The sequence below is a fragment of the Pleurodeles waltl genome, chromosome 3_2 (assembly GCF_031143425.1).
Source record: "Pleurodeles waltl isolate 20211129_DDA chromosome 3_2, aPleWal1.hap1.20221129, whole genome shotgun sequence".
Taxonomy (NCBI): domain Eukaryota; kingdom Metazoa; phylum Chordata; class Amphibia; order Caudata; family Salamandridae; genus Pleurodeles; species Pleurodeles waltl.
This window is the reverse complement of record NC_090441.1, coordinates 174957976-174982458: the sequence shown is the minus strand read 5'-3', so window position 1 is coordinate 174982458 and position 24483 is coordinate 174957976. Positions and strand designations below refer to the sequence as shown.

Here is a 24483-nt window from a genome sequence, read left to right as displayed (position 1 = left end):
CACTCTCGGTTAGTAGTCCATGTTACACTTGTGCTGGGAACAGCTCGGATGACAGCACGGTGGGCTGAGTGTCTGCTGCGCAGGCCCATGTTTGCGCCGAAGACTACATGTTCCAGTCCCAGTGAGGTGGCCCCAAGATTGAATGCGTCTTGCCAGTCTCGGGGTTTTGCCTGGGTAGGGCTGGCTCAATGTCATCCTTCCAAGGTTGATTAAATGCGTTACTTTGAGTCGAGTCACACAAAAAGAGTAAAGTGACAGTGACATTTCAGTTTGAGGGTCGTGTTACATCAGGTGCCAATAGTACCGGTGTCATGGTTGTGTTATGGGACCTCCCCCGTGAGAGGGGAGGCTCGTGAGCAAAGGAGGCGCTTGAAGAACTGAGAATCAGAACCTTTCATCACACGCAGCGCCCAGAAAAACGGAAGTGCCTCAGAAGAGGAGATGCTATGTGGATGGATTCGTCTCAAGGTGCTAGCTCGCAGGAGCGGACGAGTGAAGAGTTGTCTACCTAAATGAAATCATAAAATAAATTCCTTCGTGCTGAGGCGCTACACAGAAGGTGAGAGAAGGATGGGAAATAACACCCTCACTTGACTCGCTCCAGTGTTTTGTATGGTACTAATACTAAAACACCAGTGGCGTTCTGTAACAAATCAGGCAATGATCTACAGTTAAGCGTGGATATAACTTGGCCGCTTTATTGATATGGACAAATGTGTAATTGCCTGTAAGTATTCTTTGATTCGGCGAACATTAGTTTCACTGCTACTCAAATCACAATTCTGTCAATGCAATCATCAAACTTAGTCATGGTCAATAACAATAAATTTACAATGAATTCAAACCAAAAATGTAAAGCTAGCAGTGACTGCTCGGCCTTAGAGTCCTGGCCTTGGTTTGACATGTCTCTTTGACCCAATATGTTGTAGGCAAACTCACATTTCTTTTTGGAGGGGGCTCAGTCCACAGTGATCGTTTTACAATGTTTCTCCAAGGGGGTAGCCTCAAATTCTTTGGATTAGGCCCAACTCGCTACCTGGCGTGTACCTGTACCCTGCCATCCGACCTGGCGGGTATGGGCTGCAAGTGCTGTGTTCTCCTTACTCCCCTTAGCTGGCCTCCTTTCACCCTGCCGTAAGGCATCCCCAGGTGTGTGGCCTTCAATTTGCACACCGCCTTACTAGGTGTGCTTACCGTCCATTTTGGTAAAACCTCCTTTTATTTCCGCCACGCTGCCTGAGAGGCTAACGTCTCCGGGCACCTCCCCCATCCTCTTTTCTTTTTTTTGTTTATCTTGTGAACTCCAGTGTGGTTATTTTGCCTCCCCTACCCCCCTACTTCAAGCCCTTATGCTACGCCAAGCCTTGCTGAGTCCTGTCCAGAAATAGCACTGTAGATGTTCTTTTCTTGCAAGCCTCACTTCAGTGAGCTTCAGCCTGCAAGTAACCATCATGAAGCTGTACTGCAGATGTTCTAAGATTGCACAAATCAGTTTAGCTGGCAGTGACGGCCGCCGCAAATCTCAAGGGGAGATGTGGACGACAGTGGAAATAATTTTTAAAAACGTACCCGTCCCGCCACGTCCGGCCGCCTTGTTCCTCTTCTCTCCTGATGGTGTCCCTACAGTCCCTGGGACACTAGCACAGGCTCCCCGCGCAATACGTGCACTGCTCTCTTTTGCTATACATAGTGGCTTGGTCTGCCGCTCAGACAGTGCACGGGAGTCTGTGCTGTTTCTCCAACCTGACTGTGCAACACAGCCGGGTTGGAGAAACCTAAATGCACGTCAGTTAGGCCGGCCTAAGACAGACTGCCAAACTGACAGCTGATGGCTGTTAGCCAGTGGGGCGACGCTCCTTCGCCATGGCGGGGGAGCCACCCCTGTTAGTTGGTGTAAGTCCTGTAAGCTCCCGTCCTACAAATGCAATACAGTTTCCAGTCTTGCGAGCTACGCGTCGGTTAGCTTCAGCCTGCAATCTCCCACCTGTTTTGCAACCGCTTTGTAGATGTGTCAATCTTGCAGTATTGCAAGGTTAACTTTAGTCGTCTTCATTCCTGCAAGCTTCCATCTTTATTAAAGGTGTGGCAGGTCCGACATCCCCAGTTCTCTTGGCCTCAAGCTCCTGTCCTGCACAGAACACTCTGATGTGCTCAGTCTTGGAGCTCCAGCTGCAGACACCGGACCTGCATCAGTCCCTGCTGACAAGAGGTGGTTCATGGCTGGTGCTTCTTCCTTCTGGACCTACACCAGCATCTGCGGCCTGTGAGCCACCTGGGTGCAGGCAAGTTAGCTAAGAGGTCACTTTTGTCTCATAGGTGAAGGACTGACCTACAGACCAGGTTCCACCATCATATTGTTTCAGCGCTGCTGTAAAAATGCAGCTCATGAAGAGATTTTCACGAAGGCCCAACAAGATGTGTCTAAGCCGCAGTCCTCAACCCCACCAGCAGCTCCTATGAAAGGGGTTCCTCCCCTTGAGCCTGCTTGCGTGGAGTTGGTGGAGTCATTGAACCGCAGTCCTGGTTGGGTACCTGTCCGAGGCGGCAGGGGCTGGTACTTCCGTGGGAAGCCAGGAGGTAGGCAGGGGCAGCGTCCCTGTGGTATCAGAGCACCTTCAACAAGAATCCCACAGAGGAGGCCAGTGCGTCAGAGAAGATGCTTCTCATTCTCTGATCTGCGCGAACTTCAGGAGCATTTCTGGTCAATATCGGATTAATGTCGACTGGCTCCCCTGAGACACCTTGATTGGCTCCGCTGAGACACCTTGACTGGCTCCGCTGAGACACCTTGACTGGCTCCCCTGAGACACCTTGATTGGCTCCGCTGAGACACCTTGACTGGCTCCGCTGAGACACCTTGATTGGCTCCGCTGAGACACCTTGACTGGCTCCGCTGAGACACCTTGATTGGCTCCCCTGAGACACCTTGATTGGCTCCGCTGAGACACCTTGATTGGCTCCGCTGAGACACCTTGATTGGCTCCGCTGAGACACCTTGATTGGCTCCGCTGAGACACCTTGATTGGCTCCTCTGAGACACCTTGATTGGCTTCTCTGAGACACCTTGATTGGCTCCGCTGAGACATCTTGACTGGCTCCTCTGAGACACCTTGATTGGCTCCGCTGAGACACCTTGATTGGCTCCCCTGAGACACCTTGATTGGCTCCGCTGAGACACCTTGATTGGCTCCGCTGAGACACCTTGATTGGCTCCCCTGAGACACCTTGATTGGCTTCTCTGAGACACCTTGATTGGCTCCCCTGAGACACCTTGATTGGCTCCGCTGAGACACCTTGACTGGCTTCTCTGAGACACCTTGATTGGCTCCGCTGAGACACCTTGATTGGCTCCCCTGAGACACCTTGATTGGCTTCTCTGAGACACCTTGATTGGCTCCGCTGAGACACCTTGATTGGCTCCCCTGAGACACCTTGATTGGCTCCGCTGAGACACCTTGATTGGCTCCGCTGAGACACCTTGATTGGCTCCGCTGAGACACCTTGATTGGCTCCGCTGAGACACCTTGATTGGCTCCCCTGAGACACCTTGACTGGCTCCTCTGAGACACCTTGATTGGCTCCGCTGAGACACCTTGATTGGCTCCCCTGAGACACCTTGATTGGCTCCGCTGAGACACCTTGACTGGCTCCTCTGAGACACCTTGATTGGCTCCGCTGAGACACCTTGATTGGCTCCCCTGAGACACCTTGATTGGCTCCGCTGAGACACCTTGATTGGCTCCCCTGAGACACCTTGACTGGCTCCGCTGAGACACCTTGATTGGCTCCGCTGAGACACCTTGATTGGCTCCCCTGAGACACCTTGATTGGCTCCGCTGAGACACCTTGATTGGCTTCTCTGAGACACCTTGATTGGCTCCGCTGAGACACCTTGATTGGCTCCGCTGAGACACCTTGATTGGCTCCTCTGAGACACCTTGATTGGCTCCGCTGAGACACCTTGATTGGCTCCGCTGAGACACCTTGATTGGCTCCTCTGAGACACGTTGATTGGCTCCGCTGAGACACCTTGATTGGCTCCCCTGAGACACCTTGACTGGCTCCTCTGAGACACCTTGATTGGCTCCGCTGAGACACCTTGATTGGCTCCCCTGAGACACCTTGATTGGCTCCGCTGAGACACCTTGACTGGCTCCTCTGAGACACCTTGATTGGCTCCGCTGAGACACCTTGATTGGCTCCCCTGAGACACCTTGATTGGCTCCGCTGAGACACCTTGATTGGCTCCCCTGAGACACCTTGACTGGCTCCGCTGAGACACCTTGATTGGCTCCGCTGAGACACCTTGATTGGCTCCCCTGAGACACCTTGATTGGCTCCGCTGAGACACCTTGATTGGCTTCTCTGAGACACCTTGATTGGCTCCGCTGAGACACCTTGATTGGCTCCGCTGAGACACCTTGATTGGCTCCTCTGAGACACCTTGATTGGCTCCGCTGAGACACCTTGATTGGCTCCGCTGAGACACCTTGATTGGCTCCTCTGAGACACGTTGATTGGCTTCTCTGAGACACCTTGATTGGCTCCGCTGAGACATCTTGATTGGCTTCTCTGAGACACCTTGATTGGCTCCTCTGAGACACCTTGATTGGCTCCTCTGAGACACCTTGATTGGCTTCTCTGAGACACCTTGATTGGCTCCGCTGAGACATCTTGATTGGCTTCTCTGAGACACCTTGATTGGCTTCTCTGAGACACCTTGACTGGCGACTGTCTCTCCCAGTCCCTCTCTCCCTGCCTCTCACCTCTCTCCATCTTACTTTCTCTCTGTTTCCATGGATAAACAGAGGGAGAGTGAACTAAAGAGAGGGGAGAGACAGTGAGAGAGGGACTGAGAGAGACAGTCGCCAATCAAAAGCCTCCTCACTCCCCACCTTTAGTCTCTTCCTCCTCTGTTTCTATCCCTCTCTCTCACTTGCTATTCCTTTCTATTTCTTTTCCCTCTCATCTTCTGTCTCTCTCTCGGGCTGTCATCCTCTCTCTCCTTCTGTCTCTTCTTCCTCTATCCCTCTTCTTCCGTCATTCATTTTTTTCTCGTTTTACTCTGTCTTTCTCCCTCTGCCTCACATCTTTCCTTCTCTAGATTCTCTCTTCGTTGGTATCTCTCTCTGTATCTGTCTTTCTTCCTCTGCCTGTCTCTCCCTCTCTTTTTGCCTGAGCTCTTGAGCCCCTCCAATGTTCTCCCACCCCGTACCTTGCGTTCAGGATTTCTATTTATCATTACCGCTAAAAGTCGCTCTCAATCCATCTTTTTCTCTCTTTCTTTATTAAACAATCCTTTGTTAATTCTTGGGTCTCGCAGCGTAAGTCAGGGGTGAGCTCATTTATCTCACAGGTGGTACTCTAAGTACCCCCACCTTTAAGTAGGGTCCTACGCCAGCCTCGACCTCTGAGAACTTCCAGGATCTCCTTACAACAAAGGCGGCCTGGAAGGAGCTCAGTCACGGGGAGCACTGACACAGCTGAGGGGCGTCATTGTGTTTGTGGGACAGGCCCTGCGATGAAAACGGGGGGGGGCCCGCTGTGCTCCCACCACAAGCTCGATTGGGTTACAGTCGATGTTTACCAATGACACCTAGAGCCGCGCGGCATCAGTGGCCCTGGGTTCAACAGCACACTATCTATGGCTCTCATTCATTTCAGCAGTATCAGATGTTTTCCTCGCACCACGTACATTATTGTGCTGTAAACAAGAGAGAACCTCATGCTTAAATATATTCTAAGCACAACGTTGTGCATGAAATTACCTCTATCTCACAGTACTTCAGTGTGGACGGCAGTCTGCTTGTGGCTTGGTGTGGGAAACGTGGTGCAGTGGGGGGTGGGGGGGGGCTCATCACTACGGGTGTCCGGGCAGTGCCCGCTGTCAGTAGCTGCAATTATTTAGGGTGACCCCTAATAACTTAAAAAGGAGAGTCTGACCAGACCAAACCACAATTCTTACATAATCTCTGCTCTACCCCTAGAAGCTAAGGCACGTGCAGCAGACAATCCCAAAAGGATTGAGAGTTACATTCAGGCAGAATCAGCCATTTTAAAGTCAAGAAACCAACAAAGTAACATTCCCAGGACAAGTTAAACAACAGCGAAATGTGTAATGAGCCAAAACAGACCAAAGCACTTAAAATCAGATAAGAAGAACTGGAGAAATTAAGGCCCTGATTTATACTTTTTGACGCAAAACTGCGCTAGCACAGTTTAGCATCAAAAAGTATACTGCCGGCTAGCGCCATCCCAAGACGCCAGCCGGGCATCATATTTATGGGATGACGTTAGCCGGCAGTAAGGCCCGGTTGCCGTCAAAATAGTTGACGCTAACCGTGTGGGGGAGGCGTAGAGAAAACTAGAGGTTCTGTGTCAAAGAAATGTGCTAGTCAGGTTAGAGTCAAGAAAATGACTGTAACCGGATTAGCGCCATATTTCGGCGCACAACCCCCATGGACATGACTCTTGTCTAAGTAAAGACAGGAATCATGCCCCCAGCCCAGAGATCTGGCAAAGCTAGTCATCACATTTTTATTCTGTGAAGGAATTACAGAATTCCTCGGTACAGATAACGCCGGGGTTGAAGGCTATGAAAGACAGGACAATGGCATCTGAGAACAACTAAACCGTTAACCACCATAGGAGTGGAAGTTCCTAGTGACAGAATCACTTCTGGTTATCACGAGCAGAGCATTTTTAACATCACCGCAAACATGGCTCTGTGGCTGGTCACTTCTCGTAGTTGTATTGGCTCTTCGCTCAAGTAAAGTTTGTCCACTCGGCCTTGCATCTCAACACTTTTGTTGAGGGGCTTCCTTTCCGGTTCCTTGTTGTCCAATCCCAGCCCTTATGTTTGATGCTTTGTCCAAATCTTTGTTGATTATTGTTTTGTCTGTCTACTTGTTGCTGTCGCTGCTGCTGTTTAAGACTACTGCTCTCTGGTTCCTGAGGATCAATGCTTGCATCCTGGTCAACACCTGCTCTCAACAAAGTTTCATCGGTCTTGGAGCAGGGTAGACCACTGTACTCTCTTTAAAAGGTGCTTTAGTATCTCATACTCGCCTAGTTCCTAACTTTTTGATTCTTACCCTTCTTATTCAAAGCGCCCTGTATCACAGATCATCAAAGCCAGGCTGCATACCAGTGAAGAAGCAAACACCAGCCTGGTACAAGGTTGACCAATGCCATCTTGCAACAGCAAGCACTCTTGTGTTTCTCTTCTCTTTCCCTATTTTTGCCTAGTTCTCCACTGAGTGTTCAACACCTCTGGAGACACCAGGGAAGGCCTGGATTCACAATGAGTCCCTGTAGGAGGCTGGCCTGGTTTGTAGTGGGTACCAAAGTTACTTGCATCTTATACCAGGTGCAGGTATCCCCTATTAGTGTAGTGTAGTCAGTGTCTAGAAGCCAGGCTCTCTAGAGGTAGCTGTAGCAGAGCAGCCAAGGCTTATCTAGGAGACATGCAAAGCTCATGCAGTATCACTGTAGTCACACAGTACTCACACACATGAAAGAAAATACTCAGTGTTACAAAAATATAGGTAATTTATTTTGGTGACACAAATGCCAAAAATACCTTGGAGACTATACTCCCTTAGGAGGTAAGTAATGTACACCGTATATACACTAGAATTGCAGAAATAGCTGTAAAAACAGTTGAAAACAGTGCAAACAGTGAAAATCACAATAAGTTGCAAAGGGCCTAGGGGGAACACAGACCACATACTAAAATAGTGGAAGGCGTTTCCCACCTAGGAAAGTGTAGTGTGTAGAGGGGCACTGGGAATGTAAGAAAACACCAAAGGTAAGTAATAGAACCCACCCCAGAGCCCAGGAAAATAGGAGTAAATCACAGTAAGTTTCCTAGAACACACAAGAAGTCGTGATAGAAGATAATGCAAGAACCAGAAGAGACTGCAAGACACCAATGATGTATTCCTGGACCTGAAGACCTGTGGAAGAAGGGGACCAAGTCCAAGAAGCACTGAAGAGTCTAGGGAGAACATGAGTCCCTGCTAACCCGGATGAAGGTGCAAAAGAAGAACCAACAGTGAAGAACAACAGTCAGTACTGCACCCAAGAAGACAGATGCGGATTCCTGGTTGATGCAGATGATGTCCCACGCTAGATGGATGATTGCAGTCTGGTATGCGTCGGTGGATTCCGCCAACAAGCCTTGGCACACGTGATGACGCAGAGAAAGAAGGTCCTATATATATCCACATATTACGTAACCAAAATCATATAATGTAATGTGATTTTAGTGAAGAAAATAATGTACGAGGGAAATTGTGCCCTCGGAGTAGTTCGCCAATATTATAATCGTGCTTTATTAATCATGGAGAATTAAAAAATTTATTAATCCGTCATAATTGCAAATGTGTGTCATGATTTCTTATTGAAACTGTTTGTGCTTAGCTTAAATTTAGTAGAGGCTTTGGCCTAGTTGCATGGTCTCAAATTCTAACTGCGTGGCTTTTCCTTGAACTAATGTAACATATATTCACGTTTAAAAGTTGTATTTTTCCAGTAGAGATGACTAATACACTTATCTCCAAGGTTTCGTACTAGGCCAGTTTCATCCCCTTTGAAGCAAGGTCAGTCTCTGCAGGTGCAGACAAAGGAGGTACAGATATCAAAATAATTGGCAACCCATGTTGCAACTTGTGTTCCAAGGCTCCAAGGACAATGTATGCATAAATGAGTGCTAGTAGAAAGACATTTTTCATTGGTCAATTTGAACCCACCTTATGAACCCTCCAATGGAAGACCCTGCAGAATTTGGAATGTTTCTTACTTAAACCCACTGGACAAAGAGAAGTCAGCCATTTTTCCTTGATGCCATCTTTGAAGCCGAATGCCAGACGCCATCTTAGACGACATCTTGATGCCCTTTTCTCTATTACTGAGAAAGAGACTTTGAGAATTCTCACCCTAGAGACTTTAACTTTAAATTGTCCCCGTCCTGCCCATGCAATAACTTTGCCCATTCTCCTTGCTGCTGCAAGGAAACTTGCCCTTAACTTTGCCCCCTTGAAATTCTGCCCCATGCTGACCGAACCGATACCTGCAGGACGAAGATATTCTTGAATGCTGATTGTAATTGGTAAATATGAAAGGATAATTGTATTATGCATTGGGTTTTCCCTCTAGGTACCAACTGCTATTTTAATAGGGCCCAAGCTAGAAGTTTTTCCAAATTTGTGTTGACTAAATTCGTTTTGCATGAAGCCCACACATGCCAATGCTAATTAGAGGTTAGTCGAGGTATACAATTGATGCACCATGTTGAATTTAAATCTTGTTATGCTGACCAATGTACGAGATTAGTCAAATACAGTTACTCATATTAGTGATTTGCATTGCCATAACTGAATGCACCATTATTCAGATATTTCGTAGATTGCGTTTCTTCCGCCGTTATGGACAGCTAGTAATGTTCGTATACATATATCATTTGGTTTTGAGACTTATATACATTGTTTTAGCTTTGTTAATATAGGGAAATAAATTCACTAACTTCAATAAACCGGTGTGGTTATTCATGACTGAAAGGTCATGGTGCGTCGAAATATCAACTGTTATTGATTCCTAATGTGTTATTTCGATCTATTAATTGAGTATTGGCTATCGCGTACAACAGTTATTGATTATTGATTTAAATAACCCGACTATTCGAGGATGAGGAGAGCCCAACTTGGCTAAAAGGTTCACCGACCTCCAACGTGTCCAGGTACAGGTAATTCATAAGGGCTGGACGCGTTATCACACGCAAACCTCGCAGTTAGCAGAAAATGGTGCTGCCCAGGACCAGGAGGGACCTGGTGGCCTCTACCCAAGAGGGGGAGACAGAGGGGGCTCTCAGCTACTCAGAGAGCCCTCAGAAGACCAGGCAGAGCGCACAGGAGTCCCACAGCACGGGGACAAAGAAGGTGCAAATGGAGGCTCACGCAGCAAGACACAAAGGGATCCCACGGCACCAGAGAACCACTCAGGAAGCTGTGCATCGCAGGATGGAGTGCTGGGTGCTTAAGGTATGCTGTGCACAAAGAACTTCGTGGAAGGTCGCACACAAGCCTTGGCAACTGCAAGTCACGCGGTGCATGGGGGTACTGCCTTGCGTGGAGAGGCAAGCTCTCACCTCCACCAAAGTTAGATAGCTAGACCTTTGGACAGTTTGGGTCACTTCAGTCAACCAACCATGTTGCTGGATCCACGCTCGTCGTCAGGAGAGGGGAAAGACGCCACCGGTCGTTGCTGCAGAGGTGTGCCTGCTGAAGCAAGAAAGTGACTCCTTCACTTTAAGGGAGATTCCTTTGCTTCCTCTGATGCAGGCTGAAGACAGGAAGTCCTTGGAGGATGCACTACCTGGAAACAGTTGCAGTTGCTGGTAGGAGCTGAAGATACAATGTTGCAGAAGTCATCTTTGCTTTTTTGTTGCAATTTGTAGAGTTCCTGGAGGGTCTAGATACAGTTTTGTCAGTAGAAGATGAAGTAAAAGATGCAAAGGATTCCTGCTGGAGTCTTGCAATCCGAATCTGAGGAAACACCCAAATGAGAGACCCTAAATAGCCCTGAAAGGAGGTTTGGTCAGCTACAAGCACCTATCAGGTGAGGGCTCTGATATCACCTGCTGACACTGGCCAGTCAGATGCTCCCAGAGTGCCCCATCACCTTGGAATCCAAGATGGCAAAACCCAGGGACACTCTGGAGGAGCTCTGGGCACCACCTCTGGGGTGGTGATGGACAGGGTAGTGGTCACTCCCCTTTCCTTTGTAAAGTTTCACTCCAGAGCAGGGACTGGGGTCCCTGAACCGGTGTAGACTGGATTATGCAAGGAGGGCACCATCTGTGCCCTTCAAAGCATTTCCAGAGGCTCTGGGAGGCTACCCCTCCCATGCCTGTAACACCTATTTCCAAAGGGAGAGTATGTAACACCCCTCTTCCAAAGGAAATGCTTGGTTCTGCCTTCCTGGGCTCGAGCTGCTTGAGCAACAGGAGGGCAGAAACCTGTCTGTGAGGTGGCAGCAGCTGGGGCTGCCTGGAAAACCTCAGAAGGCTGGTTTGGCAGTACTGGGGGTCCACTGTGGAGCCCCCAGAGTGCATCAAATTGTTAACCAGTACTAGAATCAGTATTGGGGTACAATTCCCAGGTGATAGACACCTTACATGGCCATATTGGGAGTTACCATTGTGTAGCTGGACAAAGGTATTGACCTATGTCCAGTGCACACGTAAAATGGCGTCCCCGCACTCACGAAGTCTGGGAAAATGGTCCTGGACGATGTGGGGGCACCTATGCTAGTTCATGGGTGCCCTCACACACAGGTACTCTGCACCCACCCTGCAGGGTTTAAAGGCCTGACATATAGGTGACTTATAAGTGACCTGGTGCAGTGAAAATGGCTGTGAAAGGGTGCACGCACCATTTCATGCAGTCCTGCAGAAGCCTTGCATGGGCTCCCTACGGGTGGCAAAAGTAATGCAGCAGCACATAGGGATCCCCTCGAACCACAGTGCCCTGGGTACCTAGGTACCATATACTAGGGACTTATAAGAGGTGACCAGTATGCCAATTTGGGATGAAATACTGGGTTACCAGTAGGGAGTGACAAATTTGAGAGGAAAAAGAGCATACGCACTGGGGTCCTGGTTGGCAGGATCCCAGTGGCACAGTCAAACACACTGACATCAGGCAGAAATTGGGAGTAACATGCCAAAAAGAGGGTACTTTCCTACAGTCCACATCTCAATCTGAAGTTTTGGCAGACTCATTACGAGGCATGGACTCTGCTAAGAATCCACTCCAGGAGATGGTTCAAGCCATTTCCAAAATTCATACAGATCTAGTCACAGTTAGTCAAGAGAGAGCTTTCTTTAAAAATCGCATCAATCAAACCTCATCTCATCGCTAACCTTCAGCAGACTTCACTGCAAATGATGGCAATAGTTCTGGAGGAAATCAAACAACAGTCTCCCCTTCAGTTTCCTCTGGATTCAGAAACCTGTCCAGTCTGCTAGGACCTCCCAAGAAATATTCTGACAAACCTTCACAATTTCAGCACTTCTTTGCTTTGCTCAATGTCATTCACATTTGTTATCCAAGCCTCAGTACTTCTCTACTGACACAGCCTTTCTTCTATTGCATCTCACTGAGGCGACACTGAGACATCACCGAGACATCACTCAGTCTCACTGAGACAACACTGAGACTGAGATATCACTGAGACTGAGACATCACTGAGATGCCTGGTCTCAACATTGTTCTCTGTGTCTTGGAGCAGGGTATGATTATTGTAATATTCTTAAAAGGAATTATTGTACCTTATGTGTGCCTAATTCTTGATTTCACTTTTTCAGAAAGCAGCCCACTATCGAGCATGAAAGGCAGTCAGCATGCCAGCTTGTACGGATCTTAACAATGCTAAATCTGCCACAACTGTATTTCTCTTCTCTTCCCGTTTTCACCGTCTTTCTCCACAGAGATGGGTGAGTGCTCAGCACCTCTGGAGAGGCTCAGGGACGGCTGGGATTTGGTGCGATTCCACGTCTTAGTCCAAAGCTTGACAACTTTGGACCATCTGACTCTTGGAGAGACATTCTCTTTGCAGACAGTGAACATTGAGACGGGTGCTGGTACACCCTACGCACTACAGCATTGCCGTCGGCTCTATTACAAGCCGGAGACAATGCTGTAGGCCGTTTCTCGCTGGGCCAGTAGACAGAAACTGAGTTTCCACCCGCTGGCCCAGCGGGAAACTCGTAATGGCCCCGGCGGGGAGGCTGCCACACTGGCGGCAACCTACCTGTTGGGACTTTGGCGGACGGGCTTTTTCCGCCAAAGTCATAATACGCCCCTATGACTACGTTGAATACCACCACCGTCTCATTGATATCGAGATTGATATTTTTTATTCAGTACAGCTATGTGGTTTGGCATGACTTCAGCCACTTTGTTAATTACAGTATGTAAGCACCCAAACTATGTAGAGTACCCTGGTGTTTCATTGATACTCCAGTGAGATAGCCATCCTGCAGGATTTGAGTATACGCACATGGGTCACAATATGTATATTTGCTGAAATCCTTTATTGTGCCAATGTTGGCTATTTCAAACTACGCAGGCATGACGGCTACTCGTTTTGGGTTTAATTTTTGTGACATGTACTGCATATGATAATGGTTTTCATTTTTTTATGTTATGCGTACTAAATTGTGCACTTTCAAAACTGTTTTTTGTTCATATTGTTACATCCTATCACCTAAACATTCCTGGGCTTTTGATAACACTGGAAGACTACATATTCCATAATTTATCGGTACGCATTGGGTTGACATAATACTTCATACGGCGCAGGCATACACAGTGTTCATGGCCCACTTCTCTTTGCATTTATCACTTCCATGTGCTATGGTCTGATGTATTTGTTTTCAGACTTTATATTTGTGCTCCATTATGCATGTTATAGTGCATTTAACATTTCAATCAGTTGGTTATTTAATGCACAACAGGATTCTTTATAAGTTTGAATACGCCAATTATTTTCAGCTGCAGTCACTGATGGTTTCTGCGTGCCAAAGAAGATCATCCTAGTGTTACAATTTACTGTGATTTAATAACGTATGCGCCATTATGACGGCTACCTTCGATGTTTGTTTACACTCTTTGTCACTAAGTGGTGTCCATTTTTGCTGTCACTGATCTCGGGTATGTAATGACCAAGTCATTTCCTTTACCCTTACCGTAATCAAGGCTACAGCTGAAATGCATTGAAGGCATACTTTGCGAATAAACTTGCATTGCAAATCAGGAGTGTCCATGATCAGGGCCGGCTTTAGTGTTGGTGGTGCCATGTGCAACAGTCTTCTTTTGGTGCCCTCCTAACCCATGACCACCTCCTCAGATCCCTCACTACCACCCTGAAAATGTGCCACTCGGCTCTCCATAGCTCCCCTTTCACATACATTCATTAGTTTTAAAGGGCTTGTGAAGGCTGGCTTTACTAATCCACTTAGCTATCCACACAAAATATCATTATGTTCTTTGCAGCAGGCACAGTAACCCTCTACGCTAATTTGTGTTGAGTCAAAGCTGCCACTATAGAAAACTCCGATCTCTCTCTGTAGCAAGAACATTAATCACAAGAGGAATCTTGACATTTTATTTGCTTCCTGAAGGCTATACGCACAAGGAACTTTTCAGTGGGTGCTTTTAAATAGCAAGTTTCCTACGTTATTGCTAAACACAGTGCCCCCCTAAGGTCAGCACCCGGTGCGGCCGCACCGCTCCCACCGCCGTAAAGCCAGCCCTGTACAGTGATATGCTTGATATGTGGATGAGAGACTGTGGCATTTTGGGCATCTGGAGCCCAACACGGACTGCGGTTTGTTGAGCCTCTGAACTCTGGCTTCTGTTGATGGATAATAGTATATATGTACACATATTTAATACAAACCATACTTCTCTCCAAATAGACCCGCTCCCCGAGGAGGGTGGAGGGCAGTGCTTAATTTGTAAATAAAAAGGTGCCGGTGCCCAAAGCCCTCCTCTTAAACTCGCGGCTGCTGCAAATAAATGTGTGAACATGGAATTCTGAGGCAGCGTAATCCTGAAACCATCTTGGGCCCCTTCAATCCATTTACAGCCACTCCCTGCCCCTTCAGCTCACTCTTGCAGCTTTCTGCTTTCTCCCCTTGCAATGCTTTTTCGTTTCTCTCTTCCTCCGTCTTTCCCATTGTGTCTTTTGCTCGCAGCAAATACTTGAGGCAGAAGAATAAGCCCCGGCCCTCAAAAATAGGTGACGGTGCTCAGCACCGGAAACAACAAGCACAAATTAAGCACTGGTGGAGGGTCAGCTGGCAGAGCACACCAGAAGTAATGTTGAGTCAAAAGAAGAAATACGCTCACTCAGAGAGGTAGCAACAGGGATTTGATCATGTGATCAAGGTCGCAGAGTCGTCCGAAACGCATCGTGTTTGGAGTAAATCCCTGTTACAATCTTCCTGAGTGAGTGTATTTCTTCTTTTAACTCCATGCATACACATATATGGACATTTCATATACTTACATTTTTTCTGACAACATTTTTAAAAATGTTTTTGTAGTCTACATACAAAGTACGTAAACTCAATATTTTGGATCCCGATTTATTTTTGCAATATTCTATATCACAATATATATATTCCTGACATTTCATCATACAAATGTTTCTAGAATGCAATCTGACAGCCATTACACAGTACCATGGGATCAACATGAAATCTGACCTTTGCACTGTAGTCATAAATGTGTTAATGTGCGTTTGATATTGCGTTTGTTGTACATTACAAGCCTTCCAGGGACACATTTTCATAACAACAGTTATGCTTCTTCAGTGAAAAAACTGTATACAAACAAGATAGTAGTTAGAATGAGTGCTCTAAAAAGCAGTCACACATTTAACCCCTTTTCTCTGATTATAGTGAAATATCTTGGTTGATAATAACTGCAGGTCAAAAATATCAAATCATACATGCAGATCCCATGAGTGTAAAGTGCTATTTATTACCATTGCAGAGGTGGAGATTTTGACTCTTGTGAATGACAGCCCCCTTCGCACGCTTACACATGACAACAGGTAGTATATTGAGATGATCGATTTGATCCCCAAGGCCCATATTTATACTTTTTTAGCTTCGCATTTGCGTCATTTTTTTCCGCAAAACCGGCGTAAACCTCTAAAATACAAATGCGGCACTAAAAAAGTATAAATATGGGCCCAAGATCTTTTACCTGTCAAAACTTATCAGCTGATGCAATGAAGGCACTGCCATGTGTGCAAAGTGGAAACACATCTCTTGGGGAACTGTACAAACCTGCCAATAAGTACAGTATTGTGTCTCCAATAATTTCCACAGCTGCAAAATGGGGACAAACTCTCAAATATTTGAATATTTCATTTGTATCCCTTCAGAGTTTCCTTTTAAGTCCATAGTTTTTTTTTTACCCATATCTTTATCAAATGTGCCTTAATGTGTTCTCTGTTTTTAAAATTTTCCTCGCTGGGAAAAACCTCCTCCACCTTTTCTTTGATTTATCGAGCTCAATTCATCAAATTTGGGAAAGGCGTTCACATCCCACCACTTTCACACTTGTCTAGCTGCCCCTAGTTATATCCATGTCTATTTTAGGAATCCAAGGTGCAGACACTGTGAGTGGAGGTGGCCAGGAGCAAACGTACTTTTGTCGCTATGGATCAGCAGTTCCAGAAGCTGTATATGAAGTTGGTGGAAGTGCAAACTGTGAATGGAGGGTTCATATCTGAGACACAGTGATGAAGGATGGAGTGCGGAGGATGGCGAGGGAGCGGTTGGAACGTTGGCTTGAAAAAAGATTTGGCTATACTATGAGCTAGGAATTGTGGGTGGTTAGAGAAGATTGCTGGAGTGTGAGTCTGAACATAAGTGACCACCATGGGTAGTAGAGATGGCCTGGGTAAGAGGATGATGAGGGTGTTAGTGTGGTGATTGTGGGAGCAGATGGAGCTCATGGGAAAGAAGGATAAGCCTGGAAGGGAAGGGGTACCCCACTTAGTCATCTTACCTGTGGCCTACCTGGTGAAGGGGTACGACGCCTAGGGGAAGGGGGTGTTGTCTTTCCTTTGCTCCTCTTTCCACTGCTGGGACTCTCCTCTTCCATTTCTGCACCTTCCTCTTCATCTGTGACCTCCCCGGAGCATGCTTCGTTGCTGTGACCATTTGCACAGTCGTGCAGATTGCCAATCTTCTTTCCCTTCAGAAGGATTTTTCCTTTCAGCTGCTAAAAGACAAATCGAAAGAAAATGAGTTGATTCAATTGGGACAAGCAGTGAACAATGGCAAAGTGCATCACATGCAGCCGGGACACCATTCCCTGGTGCGATGATCCTTGTTTGAAGTGGGTCTGAAAATAGAACCAGTCATTTGGATGAGCATCAGACACATCGGGCATCATTTAAAAGGCCTTTTCACCACCGTTGCATTTTTTTTTTTTTTTAAGAAACTGCGGCGCAAACAGTGCTCTACACTGCTCCACATTTACAAACTGACACATTGGGCCCAATGCATCAGTTTGTAAAGCCTTGCATCACATTATACCTGCACCAATGTATGCAAGGCAGGCGTTCCCCTGGGAAAAGTCACGCAGAACTGACACCGTGAAATTTACAACATTTCACTGCGTCAGAATTGTACCGCTCAGAGCAGGCATAAAACTGCTGCAGGGCTTTTTCTCAATGGGGGCCTCCTGTCATTGCTGGAGTAGCGTCATCTTTTTTATGCTAGTCCAGCAATGCGTGAGTTTAGTGCCACAGACGCATCTGTGAAAACCTGCACCATGGAACTCTGTATTGTAAATACAGTTCTATGCATGGCGTAGTTATGGGGTCATAGGGCAGCGCAAGAAATCTGACGCATCAGAGCCGATGTGTCAGATTCTTTTGAAATGAGGCCCATGAGGGCTTGTTCCATGTGAACTGCAGCCCCTGGCACACAGTGAAGGTACCCTTGTACATATGTGTTTTTTAAACAAACAAGCAAAAAACATTGTTTCAGCTAAAACGCCATACAATTGAAACGTCTTTCATAAAACAGATATCAGCCATTTAAAAAATGCAATTAACCTGACTGTACATTACTCAAGGCCACAAATAGCCTAGAAGAAAAAAGAACATAAATTAAAAACAGGTGGCCTTAGTCGAACCTCAAGCAACTCCAAGAAGCAGCAAAATAAGATGTCACTGGAAGGAAAATACGTAACTCACCTATCACTCAACAGAATAACACTGCTGCCTTCAAACATTTTATTTTGCATTTCTTGGACAGAGGTTGCATGAATAGTTTCCTCAGTGTGAGGGTGTTTGTACATAAATTAACTTAGGGCTCATTTAGTTGGTGAATAGGTTACTCCCATCCTCAGTATTGCAAATGCATTATATCCAATGGCACTTCTAATATGGCGGACCGATATCTGCCAGGTTTGTGGTGGAGTAACCCATCCACTGAACTCTAAATTGGGCCCTTCCCGTCTCCGACCCACCCAACTCACACAGACATAATCCTGATTGGTTCTTTGACTTTGCCATTTCTTGTATTATTTAAGACAGGTAAAACTCCCACTCTACACATTCCATACTTACGGCCAGATCTACAAGACAGTGGCGCATCGGTCCCCATGCGCCACTTTTATTGTGCCACCCCTTCCCACCCAGCAACACCATGGTTGCACCATAAAGTAAATTTGCTGCTGAGCGCCAACGCAGCCAGCCTTATGCCATGGTGCAAGGATGGCTGCGCTGTGGGGGAGATTGTTTTTGTGCAGGAAGGGGACACCTTCCTGCACAAAAACAATCTTCAATGGAGATTTGCTCTTTCTATGTATTCTATGCAGAATGCGGCACATACAAAAAGAGAAACAAATGAGGAGAAATTAAAGCATTTTTCCTCGTTGCGATGCGCTTACTCCACCCCTGGGGTGTTATTAGATTTTGGCGCTGACTCAGGCTTACGAAAACTCTTAAATCTGAGGCAGCGTCAAAATGCAATGGGTGTTGCTTTGGTACGCCCACAGAAACACCCATTGCACCCAAATTCCACGAAAAGTGCTGCGTGTGAAGGGGCCGTATTCATAAGGTGGTGTTAAGCCACAAAAAGTGGATTAATGCCATCTTGTAAATACGGCGCAATGCATAGCGTAACTGGAGCGACACGAAAAGTGACGCTCCGGTGGCGATAGGTCCTTGTGAATCTAGCCCTCTATTTCTCTGCAGAATGTCTGCAAAAAACTCCCACAAGTCACCTGTATTAAAAATAAATTAAAGGAAAATGCTACTTCAAACAATCTATGTTTAAGAATCATTCAAGATCATCAGGGCAGGATGTGTGGCGAACACAGCCTGATCCATCAGGGGACCCCCCAAAAGGCTGGGGCCCTGGGCCAGAGCTCACTTTGCCCATGCCTTGAAATGTCTCTGGTTTCACTTACTCTTAAACCATAGACTACAGATCTTAGAGCCTGAGGAGATGTGATTCAGAAGCTTAGGTGTGGAGCCGCAGACAAAGCCAAGACTGCAGACTGAAGTTGAGAAGGATCATTTAGATGGTGGATAAACAACAGACGGATGCAGAGAATGTATGACGAAGCAGGAATGAGAAAGAGAAGCAGAACCTTGGGCATGAGGAATGAGGAAAATTAAAAGAAACAGTGGGAATTGTCCGTGTAGAAATGAGACTCAAATCCTTAATAGGAGATAACAGAGTGTAATGGAATGGTACATCTAGAGAATAGCAGGAGACCATGAAAATAACCCTGTTTGATACCGTAGTGAAGAGGGTGAGATACAGAGGACCTTTCTAGGAAGCAGAAATCATGCATTGGGCAGATAAGACTGCCATGAATCACGCGACCAGCCAGTGATCCCTACTGTAGGAAGAAGAGGACAGAAGAGTATAGTGATCCACGCTTTCCAAAAGCTGAGGACAGGTATAGTAAGATTAGAACAGAGGAATGTTTATTGTGCCTGGTCTGATAAAGAGTACTGGAAGCAGAGGAAAGTAGTTTCCAGGGTGAACAGTACAGACTCCAGATTGAACAGGAGAACAGAGATGGGTACGCAGAACCAGGAGAGCTGAGAGAGAGCTATACTTTAAGGTATTTTCCATAAACATGGGAAAAGAGAAGTAAGTTGTAAATTAGAAAGGTCAGTGAAGTTAATCAACATTCATTAAAGCAGAGGGAGAACTGAAGATTTTTAGGAAGCATAAAAGACACCATATAAAAGAGAGCTGTTGAATATTTCTAAAAAAGAGAGGAGATGAGATTGAATTCACCATGGAAGATGGGAATCATCGCTAGGAAGGCCAGCAGGACCACGAAAACATGATGTTCTCCTCAGAGACTATAGATGAGTCAAAGGTGCCCGAAAGAGGGGTGACAGGTAGAAGGACATAAAGCAGAAAAACAGAGGAGTTTAAGAAACTGGAGAAAAATAATATTGGATGTCACAGATTTTTTAAGTGGAATAAGAGAAAAGGCATGATCATTTAAGAAAGAACTAAGAGAAAGACAAGCAAGGCAGGAACCCTTAGATGATTCAAAGTATAATACAGACCTCATGGGTTGTCAGAGTGATCAGAAATAAAGGCTTGAAGGTAAGGAACCCTGCCTGCCTCCAGCTTTCCATTCAAAACGTCTCTATGTTAATGGAAAGCATTCTGTGGTCAACTTTTCTTTTGTCTAGTCTAATAATGTCGTTTTGTTCAATCTGGCTTTCTTTCTGGTCAGGGCCTGCTCCAGGGCGGTGCTACCAGTGCCACCGCACCAGGTGCTTAACACAGGGGCGCCTTGTTTGCAGGTATGTTATGGTTTTAAAAGCACCTGCTGAAGCGTTCTTTGCCTCCAGCAGGTTTCAGGCAACAATAAAAATGTCAAGATAACTCTGGTGATTAATGTTCTGCCTGGAGAGAGAGTGGAGTTTTCTCTAGTGGACGTTTTAAGGTAGTGCAGAGGGTTAATATGCCTGCTGCAAAGAACATGTACTATGCAGATTAAGTGCATATAATGCAAATAGGTCAGTGGGTTACTGCTTTTGTCAGAGAGGTGACTTTGTTACTTGCAGTTTAAATCCTATTATGGAACAGTAAACTATTAACTGTCATCAAAGAACTGCATGCATTGGGCAAGGTATGGATTAGAGTGTTATCTTTTTTCACTAGTCTTTTATTAATTATCCTAATGTTGCAAAAATGGTTAATTTGGGTATAAATCAATTCTTATTATTAAAGAGACCCCCCCAACCATGGTGTTACATTTTAAATTCTGAGTTTGTGCTTCTCCAGACCAAGCACTCGTACAGCCTACCAGTATGGATAACATGTGACTCCTACACCTTGTAGTCCTCTGTCTTATGTAACATTTCTTATACACTGATTTACACACCTATGATTGATTGTCTCTGGGTAACCTGCGAGCGATGTAAAGTGCTCTGACACCCTACACTGGTATGAGTGGCGCTATAAAACTAATTAAATGCATCTGAGAGAGAGTTGCTATGGTCCTTGTGGGGCACCAACAAACATTGTTGTACATGGCACCATCAGCGCTAAGGCTGGCCCTGGTCATTCTAGTCTGCAGTTCTTTCCATTCCTAACTCTCTAATTCACATTTGACACAATAAACAATCTTGGGCTCTTATTTTCCTAAATCTCCCTGCTGGTTTTGACATGGTGGATCCATCAAATCTTATTTATTCTCTATCTAAACTTGGGATTTCTAGCACTGTTGCTAATCTTACTGATCACTCACTTACAATGTGCAGGATAGGAAGTGTAATTTCACCCAACCCGGTTCTTCTCTGTCTACCACTGTTTTCCTTTTATGCCATCAGGTTAGCTCCTATTACCTTTTCATTTCCTTTTACTTTAATTCACATTGCTATGCCGATGAGACTCAGCTCTATTTTTCATGTTCCTCCTTTACTGATCCCTGCTTCTCTTTCTGCTGTTAATTCTGGATGGTGCTGCATTTCCTAAACCTTCACCCAAAGACAGCTCCTCATAAACTATACCTACTCCTCCGATTTGCCTTAATTATACTCCTATTAAATTTTCTTCCTCAGCTTGATGACTTAGAAGGATCTTTGACTCATCATTAACTTTTTCCAAACAGCTTTTGCCCTTCATCAAGAACTCTCACTTGTATCTTCATAATATCCAAAAATGGAATGCAGGTCACTTCACTCTTGGTACCTCTGATGCTTGGTTGACACCAATGGAGTTAACGTGTAAACATACAACACTACGCAAACTGCAACTGCATGCAATCCATGCAAGAGTGAGATGTTGAATAGTGTTTGAAGTGGAAATAAAAAACAGGGTGTAACAGTTCAAGCTCTTCCTATCTCAAAGTATCTACTAAAAGCTCTGGTGCTCTCCAGTTAAAAGTACTGCAACCCTTCCTAGAAGTGCTGGTTCTCTCTGTTTCAAATGAAACAAGTGCAGGTACAGACTGTGGCAGTATCTGCCCATTTAAGCCACTGCTGCATCATACTATATCAGTTTACTCTGACAGGCCAATTGTATTTGATGCATCTAAATAAAGGTGATTGGGCACATGTTGTCCTTACACTGGGGAGAACTATTGTGCTTTTATCCTAAACTACTTAGGGCACCAGTGACCCTCAAGCTAGCAAAGTTCACATTTGAGAGTACACAAAGACCTCTGTAGAGAGGACACAGATACAATTCATGCTCAGCTTTAATTTTCCGACAAGTTTACATTTTATCTTGTTTGATAAAAAGGGGGAAAATGTGAACTTCAACACAGCCATAAAAAAGACGACCAACTATTGAACAATGAGCTAACCACCCACAGAAGTAAGGCCCGAACTCACTGAAGGAGTTGCAGTGGCTCTGTACTTCAGTTCAGTTTTGTCCTTTTGGTCCCCTAAGTTCACATTTGTATTTCTTCCATTCATTAGGTGGTGGGTTACTATGTGGAGGTGATAACTCTGTGTGGTAATAAGTCACAGACACAAACGCGTGTGACTCTTGAGATGTGAGGATGCACCACACAGGCAGTGATTCAAACCATAGAGCATATCTGGCTTTTGCTTTTGTCTTCCTTCTGTGCCCCAGGGGGACACTGATAGTTGAAACTGAGCTGTCACCAGGGACTGTCCACATGTGAAATCTGCTTTGATTTTTACTAAAGTTCTCACATAGGAGTGGACCAATGAAACGTGACTATGCCACAGGTCTTTACATCTGTGTCCCATCTCATTGGGCATCTTTAGTGAAAGGGAGAGAGCAAGTGAGTTTCAGTGAGATTTTGACTGTGTGAGAGAGATTTTGAGTGAGTGAATGAGAGTGTGAGATCTGCAGAGTTTGAGTGAGTGAGTGGTTCCTGTTATCTTTAGGAAGATCAAACAAGCCCAATGAACAGCTCAGAAGCATATTGTCCACTCTTCCAAGTCCACCACAGATGGAATGCAGCAGAATGCGTGAAAACTCTGACTGGCAGTCCTACCTGCGGGGATGGCAGCTGGGTGGGCACGAGTCCATCGATGGTGGCCTTCAGGAGCTTATTGCCCAGGATGTTCTTCAGATGGTAGGCCATGACATCTTGCTGCTCCACACTGCAGTGGTTCTCCAAGGAGAGGATGACAGGGTACTCCGAGGTCTGCAAGACAACATAAAGTAACAGGTGTCAAGGACAAGCACAAGTGGGTGAGGATGTGGCTACCACAACCACAGGCTCCAAGACACCTGGAAACCATCTTTAAGTCCACAAACCATTATAACTGTACTTTGTCCATTTGGGTAAAATAAAGTGAAGCAAGACTTGTGTTGCTGCTTATTTTGGGCCGGTGCTTGCCGTTGGGAGCGACTGGAATTCATTTTGAGAGACTGGCACCTATATTTTCTCACTAGACTTTCATCCAGAACAAGAGCGAGAAAAACACAAAACACAGAATGAAAGAGGAAGAGAAAGAGAAAGACAGGAAAACAGTGACACCTGGGGAAATCTGAGATGAGAAAGAAAGGAGAGTGAGTGTTGGGATGTGCATACAAGAGGCATGAGGTGGAATCAAGCCTAGGCAGTCTTGGTATTCAGCACCCGCAGGACTTTGGGCTTTTGAACGTATCGTTTTACAAACTAAGCAGTGCTTGAATTCCAGAGAAAGGAGTATGAGTAGCTTGTTGGATGTTTAGTAAATCACTGCATGACAGTAAAGTAAAACTCAACAAGAAGGTGCTTGGAATTGCATCTTTAATTGCAGGATATTGGAAACCACAAATGAACCTCTGACAATTATCTCCTTATTTCAATCTTGTCCCTCCTCTACTGCTTCTATGTGGTTTCTTCTCTGGTGGGAGACAAGAGTGGGGCAGAGAAGTAAAGAGAATGATACAGCGAGAGTTAGAGACAGGTGAGGTGGGGAGAGACATAAAGTAAAGGGACAAGGGGGCGCTGGTCGGAGAGAAAGATACAGAAAGGTAAAGAAGGAAAGTTAGAGATCTATGTAAGATTTTAGAGTGGGGTCAAGAAGTATGAAGAGCTAAGCACAGAGATAAGGACATGTAGTGAGGAAGAGGGCACAGTGCAGACAAAAGGACAGACATAGGAGAAGAGATGTGAGTGTGAGTGAGGCAGAGAAAGGTGGAAGCAGAGACTTGAGGAAGTGAGTTAAAAAGAGAAAGGTGAAACAGAGAGGGGAAACGTAAGTCGAGGTATATAAAAGTCAGATAAAGAGAACAATGAGGTAGAGAGGGGTGTGGAGGTTAGAAAAGGAGTATGAGGTGTGGAGAGAAAAGAAACAATGTAGAAAGGCAGGGGTGAGGTAGAGAAAGAGAAGTGAGTTTGTTATGGAGAAAGAGAGAAGAGGAGGGTGAAATAGAGAGACAGTTGTGTGGTCCAGAGCTAAAGACAGAGGGCCTTATTTATGAGGTTTTGGCGCAGG

At 45.8% G+C, this 24483-nt stretch overlaps 1 protein-coding gene across 1 annotated transcript in view; it reads right to left on the bottom strand.

The window, feature by feature from the left end:
- The window catches only part of PLCD4 (phospholipase C delta 4), a 147258-nt gene that overhangs the window by 55021 nt on the left and 67754 nt on the right, over positions 1 to 24483 (bottom strand). Inside the window, exons 7-8 of the mRNA XM_069227276.1 lie at positions 23049 to 23201; positions 16590 to 16805 (exon numbers count right to left, since the gene is read on the bottom strand). Coding sequence (XP_069083377.1) covers positions 16590 to 16805; positions 23049 to 23201 — 369 coding nt within the window. The remainder of the gene's footprint in view (positions 1 to 16589; positions 16806 to 23048; positions 23202 to 24483) is intronic.